Genomic DNA, 13,872 nt, shown 5'->3' on the forward strand with positions numbered 1-13,872 from the left:
CTGGAGAGGATCCTGGATGTGTACTATTTGTGATAAACAAATAGTGACACCACCCCCCCCCCCGCCCCCTTCCAAATACCGGAACTCCTGGTATCCTGGTTCTACCATGTCCTCACTATGTGACCAAAGGCGAGTTATTCTGTCTGCTGTGTGAGTTTCTTTTCGTAGAATGAGGACAGTTCCTATACCACGGGGATGTAATGAGGACTGGATGTAATGATAGAGGTAGAGCATCTGGCATATAGTTGAAGCTAAATCTGTATTCTCTTGCTGCTGTGAGGTCTCTGCTGTTCCATTCCTTATCAAAGCGAGTTGGTTCCAGTCACTTGCATAGCGAGTTCCCCACAGCATAAGCTCTTAAGACCGAAGCTTTGATTGGAACTTGCAGGGCTGAGATGCCTGTTTCATGCATATGTTCAGGGTGAATGGACCCTTGGGTAGTACAGTGTTCAGCATTCCTATTTACAACTTACCCGACCCTTCTTTCTGGTCTTGGGTTCATGCTTGTATTCTTTCATTCAACATCTGAAACTAATTGACCTCCAAACTCAGGAGAATGATGAACTTTGTTAAATTAATCCCTGCTCTTCCTGACCCTAAAGCCGCTCCCATGTGGAATTTCCTGTGTGAGGAGTAGGCTTTGGGAAGTCAACAAGTTTTGTCCAGGTGGCTTTCTCTGTTCATGACTCTGGAATGAGTGTGGCTCATTTCCAGATTCACAGCCATACCAGCCTCTCTGGAGATTATTTGCTTTTCTTTGAGATTCCCCCTGGACCTCCTGAGTGAGTTTTGTGGATATCATGTAGTTTATGTTTTTATAGCTTTATTGAGACATACTTCACACATTATATATTCCACTTATTTAAAATGTATCATTCAGCCATTTTAGCATATCCACAGTTGCACAACCATCACTACAATGAATTTTAGAATATTTTCATCCCCCCAATAAATGCTGTACCTGTTATCAGTCACTCTCCTTTTCCCTCAACTCCTCCCTCCCCACCCACAAACCCTAGACAAACACGAATATCCTCTTTGTCTCTCTAAATTTTTGTATTCTGGACATTTCGTATAAATTGAATTATACGATGTATGTATGGCCTTTTGTGATTGGCTTCTTTCACTTAGCATAATGTTTTCACGGTTTACCCATGTTCTAGTATGTATCAGTGCTTATTTTCTTTGTATTGCTGAATACTATTTCAGTATATGGATATACCACATTTTATTCATTCACCAGTTGATGGCTATTTGGGTTGTTCTACTTTTCGGCTGTTAAGAATAATTCTGTGAACATTTGTGTGTAAGTTTTTGTGTGGACATGTTTTCATTTCTCTTGGGTATAGATGTAGGAGTGGAATTGCTGAGTCATGTAATAGCTCTGTTTGGTCATTTAGGGAACTGCTAGGGTGTCTTCCACTGGACACATTTTACATTTCCACCAGCAGAGTATGAAGGTTCCAATGTCTCCACATCCTCACCACCACTTATCATCCGTCTATTTTGCATGTGGTCATTGCGGTGAGTGTGAAATGGTATCGCATTGTCATTCCTACTAGCTTATGTTTTAAGTTAGACCACATCAAACATGCTTTCCGAATCTAGCGACACCTCTCCAGTTATCCTCATGTGACACGATGACAAAGAATGGCTAGAATTTGAGGAGGGGGACACGAGACAGTGGCGGGTGGAGAAAGTGAGGGAGGTTAGGGTGTGGCGGGTCGTCCCTTTCTCCATTCTCCTGCTGCTCCTAGCTTTGACTTCTGTTTTAGCCAGTAAAGGGCCTGACACATAGTGGGTTATTGCTGGAGATGTCTGTTCTCTCCTAGCACCCACACCTTTGCAGGGTAACCTTGCAGCTTCTCCTTTCAAGAGGTGGAATCTATTTCCTCACTCCTGACTGGCCCTCCTGACTCTAGACTTCACTCATTCACTCCAGTCCATTCTTCCTCCTCACTGTAGCCAGTGATTTTTTTCCCTGTTTCAAGCCTGCTTGAAATATCCCTGCTTTAAATTCTAAAATGGTTTTTCACTACCTTGCAAAGAAGTCCATATCCCTTAATGTGACAGTTGAGTCCCTGAGGGGGCTGACCCAACTGATATTTTCAGCCTCACCTATCTTAACAGCTTGCACATCCTCAGGGATGCCATGCTATTTGCCATTGCCTCTGCTTGGAACATAACCCCCTCCCCACCCTTTTGGCCATCTTCTGCTCGTCTTTGAAATTTCAGCGAGATTTCACTTCCTGTAGGAAACCTCCCCTCACCCTATCCTGAGACTGAACTAGTGCTCCTGAGTATGCCCAAAACGTCCTGACAATTTAACCTTTCCCACAGCACTTTATAGTTTCTGCAATTGTCTCCATTGCGAGGCTGTGGGCAACTGGAGGGGCCCAGGGCTGGTTAAATATTTGGGAACTGACTGACAGAATATCCGCCTGAAGCCCCGTGCTGTGATTGTCCGTTCATCTGTCCCAGCAAGCGTCTTGAGGGCTGTATCATCATCCCCGTGTTCAACACAGTGCGTGGCATCTGAGCCTTTGTAGTCCGTGGAACAACAAGATGGTCACTGTAGGTAGAGGTTCTGAGCTGGGCAAGAGAGAGTGGACAACAGTGCTTACAGTTCAGTATGCCGAAGGTACTGAAGCAGCCTCTCCATACTACAAGCAAATCAGAAGAGTGGCAACAACCCAGCGAAAGCCCAGGTTTTTCAGGAGAGCTAGCTCATTGAATTACATTGGCTGCAAATTCATTTTCCTCTTCAGTTATTGTTAAAACTTTGTTATTAGGATATTTCAGAAGAGAAACAAGTTTTTGGTTTTCTCACCGACTAGCCTTGACAGTTGACAGTTCAACTCCATATATTTGTCTGTAGTAGTGATTCTTAAGGTTGTAAAATTCCTAGTATTGTCTAGCCCAGTAATTCCTGCCTGGATGCATCAAAATAGAAATTCTGATGCGATAAATCTGGTCTTGTGTTAAGTTAGAGGCCTCAATCCTCATGGTCTTTTCTTGAAAGCCTCCAGGGATTGGGAGCTCATGAAGTAAAATGTATCACATTCCAATTCTGGACAGACATTAGGAGAGTCTCCTTTGTATTGAACTGAAATCCCCCTGAAACTCTACACTTGGTGCTAGTTTGCCCCTATGGAGTATAATTTGTCTTTGCACTTTTCCATATGTCAGTCCTTCAGCTCTGTAGAGGCTGATCACCTCTGCCCCTTCTCCCCAACCCCCTTCCTAATGTTTTCTCCTAGAGAAACCTCTCCTGTTCTCACACTATACCTCACAGGAATGATCTCCAGGCCTACTGAGTTTTGTTTGTAATTGCATTAAAGAGCAGAGCACCAAATGAGACAGTTCACCACAGCATGGGCTAACCAATCAGGGGCTGAGAGAGGGCCTGCTCTCATCCTATTTCTTGCCATTATTTCTTTTGATCTAGCCTGTGATCACTTTTAATTCACAGTGAATTTGCAGTTGTCATAGGGTGAGCTTATTATGATTAACCCAAAGCCAGGTCTTTTCTCACCTGTAACTCAGCCCATGTCTGCTATAAATCTAAGTAATTGGCTTTTATAAGCAACAGCTGGTGTTTGTCTTGTCTTGTTAGATTGTGTCTTTCCAGTCCAAACCAATTCTTTCTAAGCAGGAAGCGATAGGCTCAGAAGAGGGAGCTGTAGCAGCAGTACAGTACTTGGGGAACTAGGGCAAGGTTGGCTATCTACTGCTGTTTCCCAGTTTAGGGAGCAGCTCCATGTGGGTACTTAGTCATTAGAGAACAGCCCAGACTGTCAGCATTTATTTATCGTTTATTTACTTATTGAAAGAGCATGCGCGCGTGTGAGAGCAGGGGAGGGGCAGAGAGAGAGAATCCCAAGCAGGCTCTGTGCTGTCAGCACAAAGCCCAACAAGGGGCGCAGTGTCACAAACTGTGAGATCACGACCTGAGCTGAAATCAAGAGTCCAGACACTTAACCGACTGAGCCACCCAGGTGTCCTAGACTGTCTGCATTTCTAACAAAATTGGAACTGCCTCTATTTCTTCCTGTGTGTGGTGCCCCCGACATTGCACTGAACATGTTGCCTTTGTTATCTCATTTAGTCCCTGCAGCAGCCCAGAGCACATCCTGCTCTGAAATCTCTTCTAGTGATTCTGGTGATCTAGAAACATCAGATTCATCTCAGGTTTTAGCCCAGAGATTCTAATTCAGTGGGAATGACGTGGGGCCAGGAAATGTACCCTTTTCAAGTAATCCCAGTGATCCAATGCATATGTATGTTTGGCAGTGACTATTTTAATTAGTGGCTTAGTTACTTGGCTCTCGAACAAGACAGCGTGGGTCTGATTCATCTTTCTCCCTCTAGAGCTTGCTGCAGCAGAAACCGTCAGGGAAGATGGCCGAATGAAAATTCAGATGCATGGTTAAGTGTCAGGAGAGTGAAGATGTCCAGTGTTGTGGGTCCTGAGCTTTGGAGGCCAGCCAGGTATGCAGCCTTCTCTGGAGCTCTAATGGCTAATGAGGGAAAGGGCTCAGTCCAAGGGAACTTGGCTCACACAGGAATGGGGACAGCACTGTGAGATGATCACTCAGGCTGCCTAGCCAGGCAGAGATTCTGGGTGACTTTGCCCTTTCTGGGAAACAACAGAAATGACTGTTGTACACGAGGATGCAGCCTAATGTTACCCAACCTTCATCTCATTGCTATTCACAAAAAGCCAAGTGTTTACACACACATGCCTAGTTTAAAAAAATGCTACTGGATAAAGATGGTACCTTTTAAACAGCTGTTCAGGGATCATGTAAGAGCATACTGAGGACCTTCGCAGAATGTCCAAATTAAGATGGTAGGGAACTTAGGCCTCAAATGGTCTCATCTTCCACTTGTCCCCACATCTGGCTGCTTTAACTTCCACTACCTGGACAGGAGACCACAGTCCTGGAGTGTGAGGCCAGGAACTAACTTTCCTGGTGGTGATGAGGGGCAGGCCTCAGACATGCTGCCACCATTTTGACTAATCTTATTGAGCAACAGAATGTCAGAGGTCAAAGTGCCCTTTTCTTTTAGATGGAGAAAATGGGGTCCTGAGAGGAAATGTACTTCCCCAGGGTTTACAGTAAGGAAGACACTGAGCCCAGGATTCTTCTTCTACCCAGCATAATGCTGTATCAAAGCACCCAAGAGAACTAACCTTGGAATAGACTTATATGCCAGTGAAATAACGTCCAGTTTCATTTAATGGGCAGATGTAAACAATTGCCCCAGCACCACTTATTGGCAAGTTAATAATTTCCAAACTGGCAATACCACCTGTCTTAAACCATGCAGTTTTCATACATGCAGGGGTCTGTCTACTGTTCCGCTGGTCTATTTGTATATCACAATATACAAATACTGTATCACGGAGGCTAACTGCCATTGCTTTATAACTACATCATGGTATCTGGTAGAGGGAGTATCCCACCTGCGTCATATCATGGATTTCAGAATTTACATTCTGTTAAAAAAGTTGAGATTACAACAAGAACTTTATAGATACATTTGTTGAGAAGGATCTTTATAATTTCAAGTTTTCCTATCAATCAACAATAGCATAGGTCTCTAGGCTTTAGCACCTTTCAGCAAAGTTTAATAATTTCGTCCAATAAGGTCATGAACATTTTTGATAGATTTAGTTCCTACTTACTTTTGGAGGTATTTTTTGTTGTTACTATTATAAATGGCACTTTTTTCTTGAATTAGATTTTGCATATTGCCATCATACTGAAATGCATTTGGTTTTTGGGTATTGATCATAATTCCAGTACCTGTTCATGCTTTTGTGATTTTCCACTTAGAAAATCCAACCTGTGAAAATGAGTTGTTTCTTCCTTTTCGAGACTTACCCTTATTTTCTTTTTGCTGTGGGACCTCAAGCACAAGGAAGAGTAGCAGTGATCAAGGGGATCCTCATCTTACCATGACCTTGCATGGAATACTTCACACATTTCCTTTGCTCTAGGTTTTCTGTAGATCTCCTTTGTGAGATGAGGGTAGTTCCTTTCTACTTGTGGTCTGCTAAGAGTTTCTATGGTTTGTTGTTTCTGTTGAATCAGTGTTAAATTTTACTGAATATTTTTTCTGCATCTGTTGGCATAATCTATTTTTCCTTTAATCTGTTAGTGATCATTTGGTTTCTTCTACCTCCCTGAGAAGTGAGAAAATAATCTAAAATATAAAGAAAACCTTGAGATCCTTTTAGTGTTTTTTTTATGAGCAAACACACACTGGATATTACAGAGGCCAAAACCTAGAAAGGCTGCTTACTCAGGCTTCTTCCATGCCAGGCAGTGGACTTGGACCCTGTGGGTGACACACTTCATAGACCTGCTGAGGGAGGGCCAAAGAAGCCCTGCTTTATCAGGTACAAAAAAAGAGGTCCAGGGGCCAGGAACACAGAACCTGGAGGAAACATGATGTACGTGCCAGACTAGAGAATGGACAAGGTAGGAATCTCTTCACCACCCTTGGATACAGCCAGCTTTGCCTGAAATCTGAGGTAGTGCCCCCCACAACCGGTCTGGAAGTGGGCAGGCTCTTCCCCTATGGGCCTCTCAGAAATTGCATAATTTTTATTGCAAAGAATTCCTGGTTCCAGCAGAACACTAGAGCAATAAGGTCTCACAGCAGGTTTTCCAGATGGTGGATTTACCAGTGTGAAGGCACGAGCATGTCCTCCTGACCTTACTGTGCACTGAACTCCTCTTTCTACTCTGCAGGGGGATCTTAAGACCTCCACAGGGGTGCATGACCACACAGTGACAACCCAGGACCAGCAGGAGCTGTAGGGAGCACAGAGGCTGACTTAGCAGAAAGAAGAACTTTCATACTGACTCCCCTGATGGGAGAGGATTGCCCCATCACAGCAAGTGGGCACAGACCTGATGACTGTCTGGCAGGAATTTTACAGAGCAGATTCATGCCAGGACTGGACTGTTGACTCCAAAGTCCCTACCAGCCCTGGAACATGAAGTGACACCAGCTAGAGATGCCTGGGTTTACCTGAGAGCAAGGTGGTCAGTGCACTGTTTTGGTTCAGGACGTAGGTCCTCCGGGTTGACCTGCCCCCTCCCCAAGAGCTGGAGAGCCCTGAGAAGTACAGAATGGATTCTGTACTGTGGGAATGTGCCAGGAAACAATCAGAGACTCCCAACATGAATTGTCATTTGTGGAGGGAGTGGCTGTTACCTGACTCTGTCTTCATGCACCAGTGTAGCACAAACAGCGGCTTTATTGATGATGCTTGGGAAGCTGTGGCAGAGCCCAGCATGCAGGCTGTGAGGGCTCAGACAGCTTCCAGCAGACAGGGGATGAGGGGATTAGCCTCAGTGGGCTCTGCTGCTTGGGGCACATTGTCCCTTCTCAGTTCTTTGAGGCAAGTGTGCAGGAAGAGGGTTCAGCACTTCACAAACTGGTGGGTGACCTCGTAGATTCCCACAGATTCCTGAGCTTTTTCGTCATAGTCAGTCCAGTCCTGTGGGGGAAAATGGCCGTTATTAGCCTCAGGAGATGGGACAGTGTGCACAGTGGTCACGAACTGGGACTTCAAACATGTATGACCCAGAACAGAGCCAGACTCCGTTTTGGGCAAGTCACTTAACTTCTCTGAGTCTCAGTTCTATTAAAAAGGGGGAGGGGGGGTGGCGGGGGGACAGTAGCAGACCTCCATCTTGAAAGAATCAAATGAGGTAACACATGTAAAAGTATTCAGCATAGTACTGGGTGCATATAAGAGCTCAGTAAATTTCAGTTACTGTTGTTATTAGGTGCTATGCAAACTGAAGTTTCTGTTCTTTTGAAGCCTGACCACAAGGCCTATGTAAGACAGTAATGTGGCCAGTAATACAGTTGATTCTTGTTATTCATGGTAGTTACAATCTACATAATCACTACAAACACTGAATTAGCAAACAGTGAACCACTATTCCCAGGGAAAATATAAGGTTAGGTTCTCAGAAGCATCTGATCACATTTTCTTCAATCAATATATAACCTTGTTTTGGGTAAGTTTTTGTTAAAAAAAAAAAAAAAACAACAAAAAACACCTTATTTAATATATATAGTTGATTCATTAATATTGAACTCCTAGCTGACAGCACTATTACTCCTGCCTAAACAAAGCTGATCTAACATGCATTTTCTCCATGCATTTTCACCCCAGACTTCTTGCTTGTGGAACACTAGACAGCACTTTAGTACTACACTTGGGGCCACTTTGAACACCAAAATCATCAGCAAAAAAAACGTGGAGTCAGCTTTGTATTGATGATCTTTGTTCACTAGAAGGGTAATTCCCACCAGGTACCCTCCAGCACCCTGCAAGACCCCCTAAGTCCTGTACCTTCTCCTGAAGATTAATATCACTGAAGACCGTCCCCGATTCCACGCCCTCGGCAGCAAACCCAGCCTGTAGGTGACAGGACGGCAGCTGTTAGTCTGGGGAAAGGAGGCACCAGTCTGGCATGTGAGGACAGAGATGCAGTGGGGGCACCTGCTCTAGAATAACTACTGCACTTCCAGGGCCTGGCAGCTGCCCCAGGAGTATAGTAGTTCCTCCAAACTAGAGCCTTGGACCAGAGGCAGGAGGTGTGGGGTAAACCTTTCCATTACCCAGTTTTCTGAGATCCTAGGCACGTCACTCCCCTATCTGGACCTGAGTCATACTGTTTATGAAATGGGGATGACAAGACTGTCTCATCTCCCTGCCTCACAGATTTGTTGTGAGGTCAAAATGCTGCACAACTAAAGTGGGATAAGCACTGGCTCTGGAGTCTGACAGACCTGGGTTCAAATAACAGTACCAGTGTTTATGAACTCTGTCACCCTGGGCAAGTTGCAAAATCTGAAATTCTTTCCTTGTCTGAAAGATAGGGTGAATAACTTCACAAGGTCACTGTGAGGATTAAACGAAGTAACACGTAAAAGTGACCAGAACGTGCCCATCATATGGTAGGCACTTAATAAATAACAATTATTATTCTGAGAAGGAAGTCCTAGTCCATGGTCTCTGCATGAAGCAGAGTTCTGTTGTCGCTTTCTATATGCCCTCCCCAAAGATACAGGTTCCCTGGGAAGATACACGTACCTGAGGCTGGAAATCAACTGGTTCAAGGCCCCGACACTCAAACTCTACAATTGTCTTGAACTTCTCATTGTCTTCAGCCTAGAAAGGAAGTGTGTTGAGGGGGCAGGCCCAACTGGGCCCTTAGGATGATCCCACTGCCCCTGCTCTTCCTGCCAAGTGGGCCCAACTGCCCTTGTGAGCCCAGAATGGGACTCAGGAGCAACCCATTCCCTTCCGGAAGAAGTCGGCACTGGTCACCCGCTCCCCATGAGACCTTCTTGTACACGGATGCTGTAGAAGAAACACTGTGGGTTCTAGAGTCAGCCTGCCTGGATATGAGCTCAGACAGAGCTCTGCCTTCTGCCTCTCTTCCCATCTAAGATGGTCAGACTGGGCTGAAGAAACCACCGCAGGTTTGTTTTGAGAATCTGAACTATGTGTAAAGTGCCCAGCTATAGTCCCTGACTATGCTCAATAAATGATAAAATTCTCAAAAAACATGAACAAGAATGTTAAGCTATAAAGTCTCCAGATCTTCCAAATGGCCCAGTACACTTAACTGCAGCCTTTTGCTAACCATCTGCCATGCTGTGAGACAGGAGGCTTGGAGGGGTGCCCGGGTGACACAGTTAAGTGTCTGACTTTTGATTTCAGCTCAGGTCATGATCTCAGTTTGTGAGTTCAAGCCCCTCATTGGGCTCTGCACTGACAGTGCAGAGCCTGCTTGGGATTCTCTCTCCTTCTCCCTCTCTCTGCCCCTCCCCTGTTCATGTTCTCTCTTTCAAAATAAATAAACTATAAAAAAAAAAAAAAGCCTTTGAAATGGAATTTTCACACGAAGGTGGCACCCTGAGAGGGGTGGGTTAGTGAGGAAACTCATGCCTACCTCACCCACGGGCTCAGAGATGCCAGACACCACACCCACACATTTAATCACATTGTGTCATTCACTATAAAATCTATACATTAACCATGTGCCTAGCACTGATGAGACACTCTGTTGGCTCTGGTTTGTTTTTGTTTGTTAATCTGTCTCTTCCACTATATTATCAATTACTTGGAAGCAAATCCTCATGACTTCTCCCTTAAACTTCAGGAAAAAGCTGAGAATTTGGCAAAAATCAGACATGTTTCAAAAATATTAAACAAGGGAGGGGCACCTGGGTAGCTCAGCCTGTCAAGCATCTGACTTTGGCTCAGGTCATGATCTCATGGTTCATGAGTTTGAGCCCCACCTTGGGCTCTGTGCTGACAGCTTGGGAGTCTTGGAGCCTGCTTCAGATTATGTGTCTTCCTCCCTCTCTCTACCCCTCCCCCACGCATGGTCTCTCTCAAAAATAAACATTAAAAAAATTTTTTTTAAGTACTAAATAAGGGATAGATGAATACAAGTAACTACCTTTTAAACAGAGACCCAAAGCACACACTCCCTCCCTCCCCTTTAGACTACTTTGTTAACACAGTAATGCATAACTAGTTATAACGTCAATATCAAGGATGGGATGCACCAAAGGACTGTCCCACCCATGGTTTCAGAGAAGGCTCACTAGTCCCCCAGAGTAGACAAAGTACTCTCAATGATGGAAACTGAGTGGCCAGGTTGCGTCAGATGTACACTGAGATCCACAGCCCAGTGCTTATAAAGAAAACACTGTACGGGGCGCCTGGGTGGCGCAGTCGGTTAAGCGGCCGACTTCAGCCAGGTCACGATCTCGCGGTCCGTGAGTTCGAGCCCCGCGTCGGGCTCTGGGCTGATGGCTCAGAGCCTGGAGCCTGTTTCTGATTCTGTGTCTCCCTCTCTCTCTGCCCCTCCCCCGTTCATGCTCTGTCTCTCTCTGTCCCAAAAAAATAAATAAACGTTAAAAAAAAAAATTAAAAAGAAAAAAGAAAACACTGTAATAGCCTGTTCATGAATCTCTTTCCTACCAAGCACTCAGCCAGTATATTGTGAATAGACGACTAATACCATGACAGACTGAATGAATGAACAAGTATATGAATGAATGTCCCATGGCAAGTCACTCTGGTACAGACAGAACTCTAGAACCCAGGCCTCTTAGCTTCCAGCTTAGATTTAATCCCACCACACCTACCACCACAGCAGGAAACTTACATTGTAAGATTTGATGGTGCTGCTCAAAATCTCTGAAACATAAGAGAAGACAAAGTTGACGAGTCCATACCCTGGCCCTGTCCAGGTGCCCAGATGTGGCTCTGGGAAAAAGAGTCTGCTGCAATCACTTGGGCACCTCAGGCCTGGGTCCACCCACAGTAACATGAGCTTGCCTTTGGTCTGGTACCAGGAAGATATGGGCCTGGTTGGGGAAGCTCAGGATTCACAACCTGACCTACCGATGGAGTTTTCCCTTGCACACAGCTTGCACTTCTGGACCATGGAGGCGCTGCCACGACCTCCCTTCAGTGCCACACTGTCCTGGCGAGGGTAAAAAGAACCTCTAGTCAAACATCAATTAGTTGTAAAGGTCTCAAAGAGACCCAGTCCTACCACTTATTAGCTAAAGAGACCAAGATCGAGAGAGGGAGAGCCACCTGCACCTGCTACAACAAGAATCCTGGGGAGGCTTTTTGAGACTGAGAAAAAGACTCTTTTCAGTTTTGAGCTCTGCCTCACATCCCAAAGAAGCCTGGTCTTCCCAGTGTTGATCACACTAGTGCCTGCCCTCCCAAACTACAGAAAGTAGAGTGCAAAGACCTGTGAGATTAGGGCCACAGGTTCTCTCCCTAAATCCCTGCCCAGAGGCATATGTGTGTTTGTGTTTGGGTATGGTGGTAGGGGGAGTAGTTACCATCAGCCGAATATATTGCCACTTCTCTGAAATCTCACCACAGTTGCCACATTTCATCTTGGGGGAGGAAAAAGAAGATCAGTAAAATAGCTGGTTCAGCTGGGCAGACACTAAAGGAAGGGTAAGAACAGTGAGAGGTGGACACGTTCAACCTACCCTCTTGTCCACAGTCTCACCTCATCCTTACAACCGGCCCCACCAAGGATGTAACTGAATTTCTCTCCGGGCAAAGAACAGGTCAAGTGTTTTTTGTGCTGGCATGCACCCCTCCTAGAAGCACCCAGTCTAGCTGGAAATTCAAGGCTAATATATAGTACAGAAATGGCTTCAACAGCCCTCACCCCCATCCCCTCGTTAGGTCTGGAGCTTTCCCTGTGTTCTCACAGGCCTTGTAGGTTCCTAGTAAAAGTACTTATCACTCTGTCGTTACTCTATTTCTCTGTCTCCTTAACTAGACTGTGTGCTTTTTGAAGCAGAGGGCATCAATTCCTCAAATAAGCTCTGGTACTCGGGCTTCAAAGTATTTGGTAATAAAGGTGCCAACAAAGCTTCCTGAAAGAGACAGAGCTTTTGCCAGGTTCTGAAGGATGCTGGGATTTAGACAACGAGGGAAATAAAGCAGAAGTTCTGAGATCTGGAAGAGTGAAGGACCTCAAACTGCTCAGGTAAGAGGGGGGCCTCTGTAGACCCAGTCACCAGAGTACCAGATTCACCAGTATAGGGTAGAGAAGGAAGGGGGAAGCCACGCACAAAATTAAAACGCTTTCACGATAAAGCCTAATCAACGAATAAAACAGCGAAATTCTCCTCCTTACTAAATAATCCCAAGCCCTCTTCAGGTAGTCTTTCGGTGTTTACACAACATGAAATATTTCACGGAGAGAAAATTACAAAAGGAACTCCAAAAGACTACCAATTAAGAATTAACCAATACATTTTAAAAAGCGAACAAAATTCTATCCAGGAAAAGAACATTTAATGGCTACATATTTCTGATCTTGCTGGACACAAAGCTCCCGTTGGACCGGCACTTCGGGACTGGAAAACTATCCTGGGTATGGGCCTGTGGCGCCCCGCCCCCTTCCGGAGTCGCTCCGGGGCCCGGAACCTCACCGCGCCTACAGCCTCCACGATGCTCCTCCCTTCTCCCGCCAAGGCCCCTCCCATCAAGCTGTACCTTCAGGTACCACCGGAAGTCCTCGCCCAAGGGCCGGAGGTTGGTGACATTCTCCAGCGTGGCTTTGAGCTGCAGCGCAATTTTCTGTGAGGGAGGGCCACCGCAATTGCAACAACGGCGCCTGCGCCACCCTATCTAGCCCCAGTCCCTCCCCTCCCGGTACGAGCCTCCCCGCTCCTTCTCAGCGCGGGCCCACTTCTCTCATTCCCTCCTGGCACAAGCTCCCGCCACCTTCCCGTCCCTGTCCCGGCGGCAGTCCGCCCTCGCCTTACCCCCATACTGGCCCGGCTCGGCCCGACCAGGCCCGGCACTGGCTGCGGCCGCTACTTTCCGGCCCGTCGTAAACGGTGGGCGCCGCCAGCGCACCCGGGTGCAGACCTCCGGCGTGCGTGGGGCGGAGCGGCGGGCGGGGTCTTCACGCGCCGCGGCTTCCGGGGCATGCCGGGCTTTTTCTTCGATTAGGTGGACCTGTGTAGGTTTCGTGAGTCCGCGATTAGCCTGAACTCAGACCCGCCGAATCCTTCCTCCAGCAGTCAGCAATTTGCTGAACGCCAATCTCGTGCCAGCACTATGCTAGTTTGAGGGATACCTTAGCAAACAAGATAGTCCCTACCCGAAATTTCGGCCAGGGCTTTTTCCTGCTCCTCAGTTCTTTCCCGGCTCCTAACTAGTCTGGTCTTCTCTCACCCAACAACCACTTGGTTCCTGCTTGCCTTTTGAGGCATTTTAGATCACGTCAGTTCCCCCTGCCCACAGCCAGCTTCGCAGATTTTGGGGGA

At 46.3% G+C, this 13,872-nt stretch overlaps 1 protein-coding gene across 3 annotated transcripts; it reads right to left on the minus strand.

Moving 5' to 3' along the window:
- Nucleotides 1-7,258: 7,258 nt before the first annotated feature.
- CZIB (CXXC motif containing zinc binding protein) lies at nucleotides 7,259-13,515 on the minus strand. 3 transcript variants are annotated; one of them, XM_086717023.1, is made up of 8 exons: nucleotides 13,366-13,515; nucleotides 13,094-13,177; nucleotides 11,917-11,973; nucleotides 11,462-11,543; nucleotides 11,223-11,323; nucleotides 9,131-9,208; nucleotides 8,387-8,452; nucleotides 7,259-7,519 (listed from the first exon to the last, which is right to left on the minus strand). In XM_086717023.1, exons 1-8 carry the CDS (start codon nucleotides 13,369-13,371, stop codon nucleotides 7,442-7,444), a joined length of 552 nt encoding a protein of 183 aa, XP_086573149.1. In that variant the 5' UTR covers nucleotides 13,372-13,515; the 3' UTR covers nucleotides 7,259-7,441. The 3 variants fall into 3 exon arrangements, with proteins under 3 accessions (XP_086573149.1, XP_025768586.1, XP_086573150.1); XM_025912801.2 differs by having other exon boundaries at nucleotides 11,223-11,254; nucleotides 13,366-13,514; XM_086717024.1 differs by lacking the exon at nucleotides 13,366-13,515 and having other exon boundaries at nucleotides 11,917-12,026; nucleotides 13,094-13,183.
- Nucleotides 13,516-13,872: the final 357 nt, after the last annotated feature.

Source organism: Puma concolor, chromosome C1 (assembly GCF_028749965.1).
Source record: "Puma concolor isolate L17-30 chromosome C1, mPumCon1.1.hap2, whole genome shotgun sequence".
Classification (NCBI taxonomy): domain Eukaryota; kingdom Metazoa; phylum Chordata; class Mammalia; order Carnivora; family Felidae; genus Puma; species Puma concolor.

Coding starts and splice junctions, on each gene's coding strand:
- CZIB (XM_086717023.1), bottom strand. Junction 11,544..11,916: donor GGCAATATATTCGGCTGATG/GTAACTACTCCC, acceptor TACCCTCGCCAG/GACAGTGTGGCACTGAAGGG. Junction 9,209..11,222: donor GCACCATCAAATCTTACAAT/GTAAGTTTCCTG, acceptor CTTCCTTTCTAG/GCTGAAGACAATGAGAAGTT.